The sequence below is a fragment of the Babylonia areolata genome, chromosome 1 (assembly GCF_041734735.1).
Source record: "Babylonia areolata isolate BAREFJ2019XMU chromosome 1, ASM4173473v1, whole genome shotgun sequence".
NCBI lineage: Eukaryota > Metazoa > Mollusca > Gastropoda > Neogastropoda > Buccinidae > Babylonia > Babylonia areolata.
The window spans coordinates 81,088,674-81,108,192 of record NC_134876.1 but is presented as its reverse complement, the minus strand read 5'-3'; the positions used below and the strand labels follow the sequence as shown (position 1 = coordinate 81,108,192).

At 39.1% G+C, this 19,519-nt stretch overlaps 1 protein-coding gene across 3 annotated transcripts in view; it reads right to left on the bottom strand.

The window, feature by feature from the left end:
• The window catches only part of LOC143288092 (sodium-driven chloride bicarbonate exchanger-like), a 67,818-nt gene that overhangs the window by 25,365 nt on the left and 22,934 nt on the right, over window positions 1-19,519 (bottom strand). For 2 of the 3 annotated variants that reach the window (XM_076596377.1, XM_076596386.1), the window contains exons 2-12: window positions 18,582-18,762; window positions 17,450-17,584; window positions 15,082-15,226; window positions 13,468-13,628; window positions 12,190-12,396; window positions 11,447-11,595; window positions 8,836-8,934; window positions 2,451-2,693; window positions 1,765-1,911; window positions 1,031-1,137; window positions 8-182 (exon numbers count right to left, since the gene is read on the bottom strand). In XM_076596377.1, coding sequence (XP_076452492.1) covers window positions 8-182; window positions 1,031-1,137; window positions 1,765-1,911; window positions 2,451-2,693; window positions 8,836-8,934; window positions 11,447-11,595; window positions 12,190-12,396; window positions 13,468-13,628; window positions 15,082-15,226; window positions 17,450-17,584; window positions 18,582-18,711 — 1,698 coding nt within the window. In that variant the 5' untranslated portion in view covers window positions 18,712-18,762. The remainder of the gene's footprint in view (window positions 1-7; window positions 183-1,030; window positions 1,138-1,764; window positions 1,912-2,450; window positions 2,694-8,835; window positions 8,935-11,446; window positions 11,596-12,189; window positions 12,397-13,467; window positions 13,629-15,081; window positions 15,227-17,449; window positions 17,585-18,581; window positions 18,763-19,519) is intronic. The other variant, XM_076596393.1, reaches the window with a different exon arrangement.

Genomic DNA, 19,519 nt, shown 5'->3' with positions numbered 1-19,519 from the left:
TTCTCACCATGTTATTGTTCGTGGCATCCCCGAGCAGTCCTCCGAAGGTGATGATAGGGGTGAGGCAGGCAAAGTAGAGAAAGACGAAGGAAGCCAGGCACTGCAAGTGCATGGCATCCTTGAAATCACTCAGAACGAACGGCCATTTCCTCTTCACGTCCTCTCTCAGACCGCCAAATAATCTACAGGGAAACACACACAAACACTGTCTATCAATCTGCACAAAAATACGTGGGTAAGACAATGAGTGAACATGAAAGACAATATGTATACATTCACATGATTGCGCATGGCATTGTATGTGTTAACTCACATATGTCAGTGCTTGGCTATATACGTCTCTGTGTGTGTTTCAGTTTCAGTTCCTCAAGGAGGTGTCACTGCGTTCGGATAAATCCATGTACTCTACACCACATCTGCTAGGCAGATGCCTGACCAGCAGCATAACTCAACACACTTGGTCAGACTTTGAGTGCATGCGCATATATTTGTATGCCTATCAGAGTGGATTTCTTCTGCAGAATTTTGCCAGAAGACAACACTTAACATTGCCATGGGTTCTTTTTCCATGCGCCAAGTGTGTGCTGCACACTGTACCTTGGTTTATCATCTCATCCAAATGACTAGACATTCAAGTTTGATTTCCCAGTCAAACTATGGGAGAAAGGGCAAGGGTGGGATTTCAAACCAGACCCTCAAGAACACTGTATTCGCAGATAAGCGTCTTAACCATTCTGCCACCTTCCATCTGTGTCTGAATGTGTGAGTATTTTTGTGCTCACTGCTAAGTCATGGGTGTGTGCCTGACTGTGTTAGGGTGTGTGTGTGTGTTTTTGGCTGGCTGGCTGTGTGTTTGCTTGTGAGTGTACCTTTCTGTATACATATGTTTTCCTCCCAAACTGAAGCTAGTAACTTGTGCAGAGAGAACTCAAATAACAAAATTATTTTCAAGTAACAGCTGTTTATGATCAAGTTAGGAACACTGAGATAATCAAAAACAAATCTACAAATTCTGTGGGGCCTGGCTTACCTGCCAGTACGCATGAGAGAAGGATCCGCATGTTCTTCTGCAGTGTCAAACGTGACTGCATTCCCGTTTGGATGAGGAGGTGATGAGGAAGCAGTCTTACGGTTTTCCTGGTGAAGCAACAAAGCAAAAAAAAATTTTTTAACACACATTTTTAGCTTCCAGTTTCTTTCTTTCTTTTTTTTTCTTTTCTTAAATCCGATTCTCAGTAGTTAGTTGTCTTTTGGTCTTTTTCTCTCAAAGTTCGGATAAATTCAACCAATTCTAGAAATATTATACATTTGTAAGTGGTCGGGCCCTTTTGGTTCAGGAAAAGTGGCTGCTTTTCTCTCATCTTTAGTTCGTATTGATGAGATTTTTTCATATTCACAAGTGTGTGCTAGAGCTTTAGAACATCACAACTGTTGGTAAAATACCATTTTTGAAAGATTATATCATCATTAAAGATGCTTTGTTTAATGTTCTGCTACCCAGAGTTATGCAGACACACACACCAATGAAATAACTTCTATATATAATTGATTGACATACAAAAAAATGTCAATTTATGTGTACAAAGAAAACAGAAAAGATATGTTAACAAAACATCAACTCCACTCAAACCACAAAACATTTTTTTCATTTTACACGATGAAAGAAATCAGCTATACACATTCACCCAACCACATCAGTCTGAACTGTTCACAAAGTTATACAAGCCACTTCATCAAACATCACAGGGGGTCTCCGCCACCAACCTGTGAGGGCACACTTTTGGGTGGCTCGATACGGATGCTGGGATCCCACTCTCCAGGGGGCAACACTGTCACCTGGTCCAGGAACTCGTCAATCCCCGACAGCAGATCATCACGGCTGTGGGCGTGGTAGGCAACGTCATGGAACACCTGTGATCACAAAATGATCAGAAGGGTATACTGCATTGAACATCATGAAATACCTGAAATTCCAAAAATAATTAGAAACGGTAGCTGCACTGCTCAGACGGTGACACTACGATTGTTACATATATCAGTATTGCTAATTAGAAGGGTAAGCTTCATTGCTTAGACAGCAACACTATCATCATTGCATTATCAGTATTGCTAATCAGAAGGGTATGCTGCATTGCTTAGACGGTGACACTATCATCATTACATGTATCAGTATTGCTCGTGTCAATGCTGCTGTCATTGTTTTGTAGCTGCTGGAATTGTTTTGTTTCTTGAATCATTATCATTATCACTAGAAAGTAATATGCAAATTAAACAACACTTCAACAAAGAATATTAAACTGTTCATAGGAAAATAAAGTACAACCAAAGGGACACACACACACACACACACACACACACACATATTAACGTACACACACACATAAAAATACACACAGTATTTGCACAAACATGCACTAACACATGTCCACACACACACAAATCCTCACTACCTCATCTGTCATCAGTGTGGCCATGGACCGTCCGATTTCATGATACTTGTTCTGGTTGCCTATGGGGCCCAGCAGAAAGTAGATGAAGCGTGTGGGCACAGGGACCTCCGTGATGTCCCCCAGCACTGTGGCCTTGGACAGGCGGATAAAGGCCGTGATCTGGTGCTTCAGGAAATCCACCTCCCCCACGAAGATGTTGGACGCCTCCGAATCGGGTGGGATTTTTTTCATGAAGTGCAGGTTCTGAAAAATAACCGTTGTTTCTGCTTAAAGACAACGCTTTCTGTTGTCTCTTTCAGAGCAAAAAAATCTATAAATAAACCAAGAGGGAAAGGTTAACTAAAAGGAGTGGTGGAATTAAATTAAAACAGAATAATTTTTCATACAGGAAATGAAGTAAAGGATGGCAAAAGAGATTTAGAATTAAACACTTTTTTTCTGTCTGTTCTTTGTTGTTGTTTTTTCGGGGGAGGGGATGGGGGGCAGGGGTCGGGGGCGGGTGGGAGGGGATGGGGGGCAGGGAGGGACTGATATCAAATACTTCAGAATAAAATAAAACTGAATACACTGAAATCAAATTAAATAAAATGACATGAAGTGACACAGAAAACATATTTTCAATGTAAAATAGAAACATTATTAGACATCTACTTCCTTCAAACTAGATTTGATTTTTCTGACAAAGAGAACTGCACACAAACTGCACTTAAATCGAATTTGGTATGTAGGAAATAAACACAAGTAATTATCAATTTTCTAAATATAAAATATTAATAGAAGAAAAACTGTAAACACTGGTCCAAAAAAAGTAGACCATAAGAAAACCTGCACAAGATGTAAAGATATACTTATTTTGTAACTGTCAGAAGAATAAAGTACTTGTAAATGATCTTAATTATTTCAATTATCATTATCATTTACAGAATTTTTCCAGTCTATTTTAATACAATCAAGGTACTGGTTTACAAACCATTATCCTAATGAAAACAATCAAATTGGATGTCTTTCATAATGGTGAAACTATCATGACAATAAAGCACTTGTAAATGGTCTCAATTAGTAATAGTATCATCAATATTCATAGAAAATGTCCAATCACTACAATTAAAGTACCGATTTAAAAATAATCATCGTATTGAGGTAAAACTAGTGTTTGAATAAATCATAACTTTAAATCCTTATGTCAGTAACTATACCATCAGCCTGACTCCTGTTTGGCAATTTATTTCTGAATATAACAATTAATATATCAGTTCATGTAAATCTCTAAATAAGTAAGAAAAAAAATAATGAAATATCCATCTTCTTGTAGAATTCTAATGGACATCTGTAAATGTGGTACCAACAAAATAATGGAAGTATACATGTACTCCCTTTTTCTTTTTTTCAAGCTACATTTCACTACTTCACAACAGCATGCATAATAACATCAAAACCAAACCCATGCAAACTCAAGACATGCAAAATACAAACCCCAATCTGATAACCATTCTCAAACTCAGACTCAGCAATCATTAAGTCATGTTATTAAAAGAGAGAAAAAGAAAAAGAAAAAAAAGGATAATGTGCAGAGATGCCAACCCCTCTCAAGTGTTTATAGGAACAATCAGTATTTTTGGTAGGCACGTTTTGAATTACGTAGGAACAGTCAGACTCCAAGCCGCATCAGCAAATGCACATTTTATCTACAAGGCATATAAACACACCAGCTTAATCCACCAGGCATGGACGCTGTTTGATCGCAACTTGATTTAGCCACATTCTCTCTTGTTCAGGCAAACGATTAAGCTGATTGGTTTACTTATTGCTGTTTCAATGTAAACACCCGTTAGCTGAGTGATTAGCTGAGCATCATCATGTGAGACCAAGGTTAGTCGTGACTGCCCTGGCCTCGTGATCGATAGGTCTAGAGTGTCTGGATAATGTTATGACAGGAAAGCATGTGACCATGGTATGTAGTCAAAAATGAAAAAAATTTTTACGTTGGCGTAATGTTGGAACAAACTGTGATCAAGCGTAACAAAATATAGCAGAATCATAGCAGCTGGAATCTCTGAATGTGGCAACTCTGAACAAAACTGTAACTGAACAAACTGCTGATTCACCCTGATCATCTGACAGACAGAAGAAGAAAAAAAAAGGATAATGTGGTATCTCTGCACAAAACTGTAACAACTGTAAGCAAACTGCTCATTCACCCTGATCATCTGATTGGATGGGTCTAGCAGTTGAGATGACTTAGTCTAGAATTACTTAAACAGATGAAACAGGAGAAAAAAAAAAAGACATTTTCAAACTTGAAAAAAAAAAAAATTAAAGAATACGCACGCACACACACACACACACATATATTATATATATATATATATATATATATAACACATAGAATGAAAAATATATAATCTACAGGAAAGAAATATATAAAAAAAAAAAATTTTTTACAGAGGGAAGAAAGCAATTTCCTGTAGTCTGTCGCACAAATCTCATTCTGTGAAATTCACTGCTGCAGACACTGCAGGGTATTGGCTTCTTTTCCTTCAGATGACAGCAACAAAAGTGTCAAGCCACATTAACATTTTTTTCAAGCCTCTGTGATGTGTGTACATCTGATGTAGAATACCCACACAGACGACCTTCATCTGCGACCTAGGTAACAAGGAAAACTCATTTCATGATGTATTTCATTCGGATTCAAATCTCATCAAAAATCACTGAGCTGTTCCTAAAAATTAAAAAAAATAAAATAATAAAAGATTAAAAACTGTTTATATATTTTATATAAAAAAAAAATTCTGATACACCTTTTGAGCACCTGTCAAGCTCAAATTTTCAAAATTCATAATATTTCATTACCAAGTTGAATTTCATCAAGAGGTTGCATGATTTATGAGAAAAAGTACCCCCAAAAATGGAGTGTGGCTGCCTATATGGCAGGGTAAAAACGGCCATACACGCGTAAAAGCCAACTTGTGTTCATACGAATGAACATGGGAGTTGCAGCCCACAAACGAAGGAGAAGAAAAGAGAGAATTTTTTTCAGTGTGTGAACTCTGATTTATGACCAGTATCCACACACACACACACACAAATTTAACAGATTTTAAAACAAAATCAATTACTTCGAACCACATCAAAAACTGTCCAAATCTTTGGAAGAAATAGAGGTCTACATTGGCAATCGACTCATATTCCTGAGGTGACTCTGACCTTTCGTTCAAATCTCTCCTGAAGCTTGAAGCTTTAAGTACTCTTTGTGGTGCATCTACCTGGTGTTAGCTTTAATTACCATCAAGAAATCTGGAAAAATCAGTGTTTGCAAATTAAACACAAATCCTAGAAGTATTCCAGAGCTTTATTAGTTTGTTTGTTTTTTTAAAATACTTTTGATAACCCAGGATCATTTGGAGTGATGGCCTAGAGGTAACGAGTCCGCCTATGAAGCGAGAGAATCTGAGTGCGCTGGTTTGAATCACGGCTCAACCACTGATATTTTCTCCCCCTCCACTAAACCTTGAGTGGTGGTCTGGACGCTAGTCATTCAGATGAGACGATAAACCAAGGTCCCGTGTGCAGCATGCACTTAGCGCACGTAAAAGAACCCACGGCAACAAAAGGGTTGTTCCTGGCAAAATTCTGTAGAAAAATCCACTTCAATAGGAAAAACAAATAAAACTGCACGCACGAAAAAATACAAAAAAATGGGTGGTGCTGTAGTATAGCAACGTGCTCTCCCTGGGGAGAGCAGGCCGAATTTCACACAGAGAAATCTGTTGTGATAAAAAGAAATACAAAATACAAAAACAAAAATTTTTTCCTTATTCTAACTTTCAATGCACCTCAATATAAACTGTCTTTTAAATTCTAATGCACTTCATTGTGAACTGACTTTTTTTTTTTTTTTCAAGTCATAACTTGCCGTGTGTGTGGGCAGGCAGATTTTGCTCACATCAGTTTACCCTCAGGGCAAAGTCACTCAGAAATGTGAGTCATAATGTCACTCAGAAATATGAGTCATCACAACTTTTGACATGTCCTCTCTCTCTCTCTCTCACACACACACACACACACACACACAATCACATATCTCTCTTCTAAATCACAAAAAAAAAAATGTATAAAATAAAATCTCTGCAAAGAAGACCCACACCAAAAAAAGTAAAAGGGTTTACATGCATCCAGAATGTCACATACTTTCTACAGATTAGTAAACTGACTTCATAGTCATCGATCAATCATGATTCTGTGCTAAAGAATACCAACCACTTTTAAGTTTTCATGAGTGTATTTGCTCTGAAATCAATTTCAAACACACAATTTTCTTTACATCTTCATGAGGTAATCAAAGGGTTTCTATCTAATTACGTAAGCACAGAAGCACTCAAAAAGGTGTCCACTCTCCAGATGCCAAGGTGAAGGGACTCACGAGACTATTATCATGAACAGCTGTGTACACAAATTAAATCACAGAAATGTTTTGTAAAAGTACATCAATTCATCTTATGTCATCAACATAAATTGAAGAGGAACTGGGTGAGAGATACCAAGGAGTATCCTCTCGCTCCCTAAAAGCCTGTTAAATAGCATGAATTAACCACTAGGCTGCCTGTATGTCGAGATATCTTGTCAGCGCAGCCATGTACGCATCGCTGCTACACTGACAAGATAACTCATCACTGAAATATTCCAACTTTTCCCTGCTTTGCATTGAGTTTGTTGACAAAAACATTGGTAGCTTTAGCTTGGGGAATCTTTCTGTATTCTATTGATAGCTAGAAACCCCATCTACTTCATAAGGTAGTCCTTTACTTGATCAATTTGGTTGGGTTACTTGCTGTGTTTTGACTTGCTTGTCGCACACCCAGTAAGATGGCAACAACTGGCTCAAGCTGTGCGATGCACTCAAACGACCAAACTGCTTTCTTCAGCTGAATCTCAGAAAGAATTGAAGCGTGAACTTGAAAAAGAAGACAATGAAGAATTTTAATCAGACGATTCAATAGAAAATAAAGGGAACAATTAAGACTGGCAAGATTGACAAACAGTGAGTGTCACAGTACAGAGCAGACTCCGAACAATTCAAAACAACTGCATGTCCTTGGAAAAATAAAAAATTGGAAAACATCACATGTTTTGTATTCTATATTCATTTGCCTTTCAGAAAATATATACTTTATGGGTCTCTCTCTAATAACAATGCACACAATATTTTTTTAAACCATTCAACCCTGGGAATTTAAAGTTTTGTCTGCCATACTAATGCAGACAGATGCAAAAAATATGCTGAAATTGACCAATCTTTTGCCTTGAAATCAACACAGGTCAACAAGCTGGAAATTCAAAAAACTGAAGAAGATAGTTCTCTTTTTTGTGGTCTATGCAAATGTTAACATGGAAACAGTTTGAATGAAACAAATTCTGATGCCCAAGCAATGCTCAGGGCTGAATGAGTTAAAATATCTTCCCGTTTTTTTTGTGTGAAAAAAACCTGGCAAATAGATTTCACTTATTTCCCTGGCAGCCAAAGGATTAATCAAATATTCAAAGAGAAAGTTAAGCGGATCATACATATTATTATAGCTTTAATACAATAAAGATTACATGAATGAAAGAAAACCAAGTCAGGAAAAAGAGAGTAAAAACTATCTTTAAACCAACACATTATATTGTTTTGTTTGTGAAAATGATACAAGTTAAAAAAAAAAATGACCCAAACTCTCCTTGATTAGAAAAAAAAAATCAAAATGAAACTAGACTCACTCTCCTCTCTCCTGTCTGCTCTCTTTTATTTCCCTTATGTGTCACCTTGATTCAACCATCAGAAATAATTCCTATTTGTAAGTCACATCATTCCTTGACATTTTCCAACAACAAACAACATTTGAGTAAAGTGTATTCAGGACAACAGTATTCCTTCTTGTCATAAAACATACTGACCAAAGTTTAACAGCTTTTATAGCATAAATCTTTCATTACACTACATGGATTCTGAACAAACTGCCCATCTGTTGGAAGCCATGAGAAAAATGCATTACAGCATGATTTTAGAAAAAATACTAACATGCCACAACAATGCTGACAATGTTAGGCAGCCACACTCATTCTTTACACAATCTTTGTGTATTGTGAACAAAGAAAAAGCAATATCTGCCGTTGTAGATACCAGACCATGCTTGCAGATGGAACTAAGGACTATCTATGTAACAAACAATCTCTGGCTCCATCACAATGGTAGGGAAAGGGAATCAGCAGGCAATTCCAAATGTTCTCTGTATCAGTCGGCAGTGTCACAAATGCTGTTTAAATGCAATGCTGACTATCTAACCAACAATCACAGAACACCTGTCTGCTGCAAGGCACAGTCTATGCACCATCACTGTCATCTCACCACAAGATGGCGCCTCTGACTGGCTGTGCGTGCCAACAGGAGTTCAGACCGCGAGGGACAGGGGACTGTACTGTCTTCAGGTACACTGTATAGTGTGCCCTGTTTGGGTCACAACCACAGCCAACTGTCAGCAGTGCTGCACTTTGTCATGGGTTATTTCCATCTACTCTCATCCTTCATCCCTTCAATTCTAATACTAGTCAATTGTAATACTAGTCAATCTGTTATCAATTCTGACCTGCTAAGCAGCAATTACAGAATATGAAGGATCATATCCTAAAAAACCCCACTGTTTTTCTTGTGTAAGCTTGTTTTTAATACAGTAATGACCACTTGGGACTAGTCTCAGAGATCTAAAACAGTCTGATGCTTTGTGGTTAAAACTCACATGCATATGCATGTGCCCACACATATATACAATTGAGAGCATGCACGCGCATACGCAAACGCACACACACACACACACACACACACTCACACGCTTCATCTCACTTCAAAGACATCAAAGATACAACCCCTGAAGACTAAATATAGTAATATTCATTTTGATTCAGAGGGCAAGTGTGCATTTGAGCAAGGTGGCATGTGCTAGACAATGTGATGAAAAAAACCCCCAACAAATAATGAGAATCTGGCACAGCACATGTGCCTATAAAAAAAGATTAAAAGTTTAAGATAATATAGTGTAATTCAAACCAGAGCAATAAATATCTTGTGACTATTGCAAACACCACATGAACTGTACATACAAGTAGATAAAAATCATAAAGCAGAAAAAAGATGAATAAATTGCTAATAACTGAGTCATCTTACCAATGACTGGCAAAAACCCCCTATAAACTGCATGTTATGATTATGTTTTGATATCACATCAGAATACTTCTTGTGTGCTTGTGCCATAATGCATGTGCATGTGTGTGTGTATACGTAGATGTATGTATGAAAAAGTGCATTTCTGAACAATAATTCATAAAAGTGCATGTGTGCATAATTGACATTCAGTCTCTTTGTGTTAGCAAAAATTATTTTCAGAAATGTGGGCAGTTATGAAAGTGGACCCCCTTTCCCTCTCTCAAAGAACATAAGCTGCTGTTAGGAATAATGGAATACAGACAAATTGTTTTGCCTCTCTTGTTCTGCATTTATTAGCTGCAATTTCAACGTGTATTTATTTTACACATGTAATATTTTGTATGTCTATAACCTCTACCCGTGTTTCTGTCAGGCACTTTGCTTGCTGGATGTTCATGCACAACATTGTGCCTCACGCTGGAGTTAAATGTTTGTGCAATTTTCTCATAAGATGAACATCCAGCATGCATGTTACAATTTCTCTTTCTCTCTGTCTCATCTACTACCTCTTATGCATACACACATATACAGCTAGATATGTATATTTCCAAAGCAATCGTTAACAAATCAAATCATCCTTTGACACTTTTCCCTGCTGGCCACTTTGGTGGGCCAGTAATTCATCACTCCGAAAATTGCACTTATCTGCCCTTTGCCCCCATTTCCTGAGATTTCAGAGTGATGAAAAATGTGAAAGGTGTACCTGTTTTATCTTGTCTCTGCGCTGTATTACAGAACAATGGACACGACATGTAACATATCTCTTATACCAAATTGATGACACTATTTGAGTAACATGTGGGAATGAACTTCTGTGCCTGTGAATGACCTGCCTCCCCTTGTTTTCAATCCCACAGATGCCAATTTTCAGTAGTTCTGGGACTTCTGTTTGTAGCACATAACTTGTGGTATACCCGTTTCAAAGTGTGCATGTCTCAGCATAAGCTACACACACACACACACACACACACACACACACACACATACACACTGCACAACAGGACAGAGAGGACTGAAAGGAGAGTGAATTCAGAATTTGATTGTATGGTCACCGACATATATGCTAGAGGTCAAGAACAAAAAATTAATCTTCAGTGTCACTAAATTCTGCAGAATAAGGTATCCAACCATAAATTAATGTCACAGTGTCAGTACTGCCACCATACAGTTGCAGCACATAGCATGAGTTTGTTGTAATCCAGTTAACAACAAGACAATTCATATGACACACACACAGCAGCAACAGTAAATAATACATGATGTTCTGACGTTTCTGGTCACATGAATGTACGAGGGTGCGACGGTCACAATTTTTGTTTTTACTGTCACACCCTAGTATTTCCATATGACCAGAAAAGTGGGAAAACGATGTATTTCTGTCCATGTCGCACAAAAGTAACACAAGGGAGGTTCACCTTGAAGCAATCACACTGATTGCATTACACTGTCACTGTCATTTTCTTGGTTATCTATTGCTTGGAAGTCAGCCATCTTTTCTTCAGTCAGTTCAGCTGAATCAGATCAGACATGTTTGTTTGTTGTTGCTTTGTTTTCTGTTTCTTTTGTGTGTGGGGGGGGGGGGAGGGTTGTGTTCATCTGTCTACATGAAAACTGCTATTTACAAACTGTGATCTCTAAAATCATTTCTACATCAAAAGAGGACCAAAACAAAAACAAAAAAACAGACCGCCGTTTCCAATGACAAAAGTGGAAAGAAAAAAAAAAGAGCACTTACTTTCTTTGCGGGCGCTTCACTTACTTTGTGTGAAGGCACTTCATGAAGCCCATTCTCATGGACAGCCCCTCCATTGGCCACCCCGTTGGGCACATGCTGTGTGTTTGGAGAGGTGGCGATTCGCCTCAGAGTGGCCATGTTTGGTGTGCTCTTTGCAGTCACTCTCTCTTCTCCTGAAATATGGCAGAAAGATTCTTCATTCCTCATGCAGCAGATGGTGTGAGGAAGTGTGTGAGCGTGCGTGCATGCATGCGTGCATGTGTGTCTGTGTATGTGAGTGAGTGTGCATGCCTTTTTTATTGCCAGGACCCATTGTGTGTGTGTGTGTGTGTGTGTGCAATGTGTGTGTGCATGAGACCCTCCCACATGTGTGCATATGCATGAGCATGCAAATACCTAATTCAATGTGTTTGGATGGATATGGATATCTGTATCTATCATGTCTACTATGCATGCGTGCGTGCGTGTGTTTCTGTCTCTTTAGTTTTGTACATGAATAGTGTGTTTATGTGCATGTGTGTACATTGTTTGTGTTTGTATATGAATGAATGTGTGTGTGTGCGTGCCTGCATGCATGTGTGTATGTGTGTGTGTCCGCACACCTGTATATGCTTGTTTGTGTCCATGCATGAGTGTCCATTTGCACTGCACGAGTATGGGTTTTTGAAAAAAAAAATTTATGTTTCCATTCTCCATTTCTTCCATTCGCCAACTTAGTCAGCACAGCATCAAAGTGTAAAACAACACAAGTGATCAGATGCTGTTACCGTGATTGTCCAGACGTTTGGGCTCGGAGCTTTTCCTGCCAATGTCAGCCAGGGAGCGTACAAAGGGGAGGTGAATGCGGCTTTCTTCTTTGTGTCGCACACGCTTCTCATTCTGATGACGGTGCCGGGCCATCAGGGTGTCACGAACCTGGTCACGCATTGTTGGTTCCAGCTGCTTGCCTGCCACCATGTTGTCTAGCACCATATCTGTTTACAAAAAAAGTATACAAACAACACCAACAGAAAATGACTTGAGCTCAAGCCTAACTTAACGCACTTAACGCACTTGAGCTCAAGCCTTTCATCTTCTGACTTTGATAAGCAAGTGTAAAGCAGAAAAGAGAGAGAGAGAGAGCGCCAGTCTGAGACTATAAAAATAGACCTTTAAAATCACTGTCCAATGGTCAAGTGAGCAGTCATTATGACCATCATCAAGCCTTTCATCCTCTGATTTTGCTTAGCAAGTGTAAAGCAGAAGAGAGAGAGTGCCAGTCTGGGACTATAAAATGGGCCATTAAAATCACTGTCCAATGGTCAAGTTGAACAGACATAATAACCACCATCATGACTGTTATCACATAATATAACAGTGCAAGAAAAAAAGGGGCTTTCCTCCATATGCTGCATGTTTGGCTAGTGCAGGTTCAGTGTCACACTGATGCATACTGCAGCTATTGGGTTGTGTCTGGCTGACGTGTGGTTAATGCAGTGTAGAGCTACCTCATCAAGGCCCTGCACTGGCTCAGCCAGTCAGCACCTTCCCCTCCCTTTCAGTGCCAAGCAGTTCCGCATTCCTCCACTCTGTGGCTCACACAATACTCCAAGAGCAGAAGCAGCAGAAAGAGGCAGGGAAAGTGGTACATACCACTGACTGCTGTCCTGTCACAGTGCTGACTGAGATGCCCTGCTGTAAGGAGAGGTGGCCTATGAAGTCTGCCAGCCTGTTGGACACTGAAGAGTTCCCATGATAGAACCCTTTTTCTCCCTGCTCCCAAAACATTATTTGTCTGCAATTTGTCTGTTCTTGACTGCACAAAGTAGTGAGGGCCTAAACTTGTAAGACAAGCATGTGGCAACCACATCCAGAAAGAGCTTTCCCTTTCCATACCATTTTCACCCAAGTTTCCATCTCCCTCCCCTCCTATTCATCACCATTAACACTGATTTTGCTGCTTAGGATTCAGAAGAATACTCATGCCATGAAAGACAAAACAACATTTCCAAATTACAGACGGCCCTGACTAATCAATTCAGATGATGAGGTTAACGAACACTGACCTATAACCTGATCCAGGGAGCAGGCGTTCAAATCCAGCATGGTGGTGCCTTGGAGCAAGGTACATCGCAGCTGAAAAATGGAGTGGAGGGAGAGGGTGGCCACATGAGGCTTGCTCCACCTCTCCCCTCCCTCTTCCACATCCTCTTCAAACTTCACCCACCTGAAACAATGCCGAAAGCAGTTTATCGTAACAATCATTTCAACTTCACCAATGTGAGAAAAGTCATCCCCTAAAACAGCAGTGACAACAGGACAATGTTATCATTTTGTTTTTCATTGTCAGAACAAGCATTTTTTTAATAACAAATTTGTAAAAATGACAAATTGTTGATTAGACCACTGTGAGACAAATTATAATAGCGACTCTCTTTTTTAACTCAATCCCTATGTTTCTCAGAAAGTACCCAGACAATGTGGTGTTTGATAGAAACATTGTGGCTTTGCACTGCTGAAAATAAAAAGTATGCTATGCCATATGACAGAAAATGAATGCTCACTCACAAACTACATTCTATGGTATTCAACTTAAGTTTCTTTTCTGCACTCTAATCTTCATAATCTCCCTATGAATTACTTTAGCTTACTAACATGATCACAAACAAAAAAAATCAACCTCAGTAAACTAGTAAACTAACAGAAAATGCTACTGTAGAATTCACAAAAACTAGAACAGATTTGAGTCAACTCTCTGTGAACTGCATCATATGTAAACATACAAAACAAAACAAAAACACAAACAAAACACTTATTTGCAGTATAACAGAACACAGACTGTTGGATGGACACACCAGAAAAAAAAATGTCCGCCACAAAGGTAACAAAAGATATTTCACTTCACCAGATTCAAACAAATATATTAATCAATTACTATGTTTCGAAGTGAAAGTATGTACAATGCTTTCAAAATCGTGTCTTTTTTTTCTTTTTTTCCCTTTTAAAGTCACATTTAACCCATTTAGTGCCTATAAAATGTCAGCTGACGTCTTGCACAAAGTGTTGCCATAGTGCCTGAAAGACGTCCACTGACGTCCTGCATCTATTTTGATTTTTTCATCAACAGAACTCGGTACAATGAACATAAACAGACTCTAAATAGTCAGTTCAATGTGTCTGGTTTATAAACAAAATATTCAAGTGAGCATTTGTCATGTGGAAGACCCCTTTCTACCCAATAATGATTTGCTTACTGGACCTCTTGGAGTGCACATGTAAAGAGGGTTTGGCTCACCAGGCAGAAAGGTTGAAGACAGTGCTCCCAGTCAGCGGATTTACACAACTTTACAAGCTGTGCAGATGATTATGTATAACGATGAGAGATGGATTTTCTTGTCTTATGATTCATTTGAACTTGAAGGTGGTGACATTTTTCTTTTTTTTTTTTTATTCATAACTACGGAATCCTCAAAATTCCCTGGCAAAGGAAGAGCACTTTTTTTTTTTTTTTTTACAGAGTTCTCTGGCAATGAATGGATTAATGTTTTTGTGAGGAGTAATTCTGTATCTTTTTGGGGGTTTTTTTTTGTTGTTTTTGTTTGTTTGTTTTTTTGCTGCATCTCGTGCCACTTTCATTCTATCTGATATTTCAACCCAGATATACCAAGAAAAATTCCCACCTTGCAGTTTCTTTCCATTCTTTGATTGTGGGGTCCTCGGTGCTGGGAAACAGCTCTGCCATTTCACAGAAGACGTCATGGGACTTGTGATCCTCGTCCTCATCCTCACCGAGCAGCACCTGCACACGCAGGGAGGGGGGGACCACTGCGCACACAAACACACACACACACACACACAACACACACACACGCACACGCACACATACACACACAAAATCAAGTAAGTGAGAGCCAGAGCTCAGAAGTCTTTGTATTTTGTGTTAATTCATCTTTTGAATTCTTGAGATGTTTGGGTGTGCAGGTATGTGAAACTTTTCCATCCACTTTTAAAACTGCAATCATCCAGCCTCTTTTGAAGAAACCCAACCTTGACTCAAACATTTTGAAAAACTATCAACCAGTTTCTAGTGAAACTTTTCCATCCACTTTTAAAACTGCAATCATCCAGCCTCTTCTGAAGAAACCCAACCTTGACTCAACATTCTGAAAAACTATCGACCGGTTTCTAACCTTCCTTTCCTGTCCAAACTTCCAGGTTCCTGAAAAAGCCATCCTGAAGCAGCTCAACAACCACCTTTCAACAATCTCCTCCACCCTTCCCAGTTCTGCCTATCATGCTGACCACAGCACCGAAACCACTCTCCCCCCCACATTATGAATAATTTACTTCTTGCATCCAACTTGGGAAAAATTTCTCCTTGACTTGTCAGCCGCTTTTGACACAACAGACTATTCAGTCCTCCTTTCCTGTCTTCATTAAACATTTTGTATCAACGCCACTGCTCTCAATAGGATCAAATCATATCTCACAGACCGATTCCAGTCTGTTATCATTGATAACTGCCAGTCTGAACTTGTCAAAATCGAACATGGACTCCCACAGGGATCTGTCTTAGGCCCTGTGCTAAAGCAATCTTTACACTGTACACCGCACCTCTTGCTGAAATTATCGACCGCCACAATGTCAGTCATCATTTGTATTTGTATTACTTATTATTTTTGTCACAACAGATTTCTCTATGTGAAATTCAGGCTGCTCTCCACAGGAAGAGCATGTCGCTACAATGACAGCGCCACCTTTTTTTTGTATTTTTTCCTTTTCCTACCTGCAATTTTATTTGTTTTCCTATCGTTATGCTGATGACACTTAACTTCAGAAAAGTGACACCCCTGAAAATTTGTCCTGCTCTTACAAGAAACATCTAACTGCTTCCTGGACATTCAAAACTAGACGACTCTACATAAGTTACAATTAAACGCAGACAATACTGAAGCAATCATCAGAGGAACTAAACAAAAACTCTCTTCCATCACAACTGACACAATCAAACTTGGCAGTACATCCATCCCTCTTTCCAGCTCAGTCAGGAACCTCGGCATTGTCCTTGAGAACACACTGTCCATGCAAACATTTATCAATCAGACCTGTCAATCCTGCTATTGTTAATTATGGCCCATCAGTTCTATTTGGAAATATCTATCCACATACGCAACATCTAGACTTGACGTTTCTCTCATTCTCTCTCGCCTCGACTACCGTAACTCTCTATTGTATGGTTTGCCTGCTTCATCCATTCAGTCCCTTCAGCGCAAACAAAACTCTGCTGCCCAACTTGTCCTCAGAAAAGAAAAGATCTGTGCATGGCATTCCTCTTTGGCAACATCTCCACTGGCTCCCTGTCTCACACAGAATAAGGTACAAGATCAGCACTCTCTGCTCAAAATGCATACACACATCTGCCTCTTTCAATCTCTGTGACTGCCTTCACCTCTACACCCCATCTCACTCTCTTCAATCGGCTTCTGATCCGCTTTGTTTACGCATACCCAGATTAAAACACTCCGCTGTCAGCCACCATTCTTTCTCTATCTCTGGACCATGGGTTCTTTCTCTATCTCTGGACCATGCGTTTGGAATGAACTCCCTCCTTTGCTTCGTCATGTCTCCGCACTCAGCTCTTTTAAGTTTGGCCTTAAACCCACCTCTTCCCAAGATAGCCTCCCTCCCCTGCCTCTTCCTTGTTTTCAGTGACTGACTGGTGTGAAAGCACTTTGATTTGTCTCTGCACAAGATTTAGCGCTATACAAATATTAATTATAATTATGATTATTATTTCTAATATCATTATTATCAATACACAGAAGTTATTTCTGTAAAGCAAAAGAAAAAATAAAACAATAAATAAACACAAAATAGCTTGCAATAATAAAGAACCCAATAAATTTACGAACATTCTGAGTGGGTATATTCTGTACATAAAAGTGAGAAAGGAGAGTGAAGAGAAGACATAACTGCTTCATATCTAATTTGAAGCACTCACTTCTTATCACGTCATCACTTTGATTTTTATGTATAAAATATACCAACCTGTTGAACAGTCAAGTCCAGAAAGTTCATCTCTTGAACCCAAGGCCCTTTTAGGTCGATGGCGATGATGACGCCTCCGCCTATTTTGTCGGGGTAAATGGAGACCAATATACACCGTGTTCTGGTTTCTGTGATCTGAAACGAATGTAGATATGAAAATCAAAATAACCATAGTAGGTAACACACACACATGTGCATCAGCACATATGCATATGCACACACCTATGTAATGCAGCATGCAAAAACCCAGCTAAAGTCGCAGCCAGCTATTCTTAGCTATGCACAAAAATACATCATCAGGATCATAATGATGAAAATCAAGATTTTTACAAATTTCAATTCTCTAAAGTCCTTTCTTTGCTGTTGGTAAGTATTTTAGCATAAAACTGCCTTAAACTGTAGTATTTTTTATGTTTTTAGGTGCATGCCTCTCGAAACCATGTAAAAAATACTTCACTTTTTTTGCTGTATTACAGTTGCGAGCTGAAAGCGACAAAACAGGGAAATTCTGGCCTGTGAAGTAATGATATGGAAATGACAAGTGAGAGGATATTGGTTGTCTCCCCCAGAACATTTAAAATAATGTTAGAGTATAAATATAGCATGTTTTTCACTCACTTTTTTACTCACTACCTTCAATGAATTGTGTTCACTGGACTGCTTAGTCTATTTAAAGTTCAGGCTTTCCACGATATAGTTATTGATAGTGTTTCGTTCTGCAGTGTGTGTAATTCACAATAATTAAGAAAAGACGCATGTGTGCCACCACTTATCTGAAAACAGATCAGTGTGTCTGTGTGTGTGTGTGTGCGAGTATCAGTGCATGCGCATACAAACCATGCTTTTCACACTTAATCTAACTTTGACAGGGAAAATACACATGCGTGAACACACACACTCACATCCACACACACACACAAATACGCACACACACACACACATACATGACACACACACACACACATCCACTTACAATTTACCATCACTCACATACACAGACACACAGACGCTCAAAACACACATACATGTGGGCGCACAAGCACACACACACAACCACAGGTGTACAAACACAGGCATATACATGCATGCACACACACACACACACCCACACACACATGAAGTACACAGTTACCTTGGATGTCAGCAAAGGAGGGAGGCTGACAGAGAAAGGACCCATGGTCCCTCACAGGCATGGAAGCATCCACCCGTGGATCATTCATAGTGCCTGTGCCAGGCGCGGTGACTCCATCCTCAGAATCCATGGTCGACAGGATAAAGGGCGCTTCTCAAATACAAAGCCTTGGTGAAACGTTCTGTAACAGTTCAATTCAGTTCAGTTACTCAAGGAGGCGTCACTGCCTTCGGACAAATCCATATGTACCATTATACCCTACACCACATCTGCCAAGCGGTTGCCGGACCAGCAGCGTAACCCAACGCACTTAGTCAAAACAGAAAGCATGGAATAAAATTATGCTACAGCTTCTGATATGACTTCATTCTATCAGTGTTTCAAAACTACAAATTATTATCAAGCCTTGTATCATATCTTCTTTTCATAAATCAAATGTGAGGTGTATAGATGTTCAAAGTGTCAGGTGGTAATGTTTCGTAGGCATATGTATTTGGTCAGGTGAGAGCCCTTGGAACATCTCAGTGAAAAGATATTTTATTTTGCCCACAAAAGAAAAAAGAAAAAGGGAAACTGATACAAAAAAAAAGCATTTATTTACTAAATTCACCAGTCTTGTTCAATGTGTGTGTGTGTGTGTGTGTGTGTGTGTGTGTGTGTGTGTGTGTGTGTGTGTGTTTTGTTGTTGTTTTCTGACAAAAAGAACTAGAATAAAGAAGCAGAACAACAAGAACAAGAGCAAAGGAAGAGCTGGTTAAATCTCATCATTCTCCCATTGGAAAAAAAATAACACATTACAATGTAAACACCATGCATTAAATAGGACATCTGTGATCCTCAACAATCAATTTTGTGCCGGTTGTGTTTCCTGTGAGTCATAATCCACATCCTGTATCATGTTGTGAATCAGAGACTATGTTCAGTTGTAACTGGAAAGA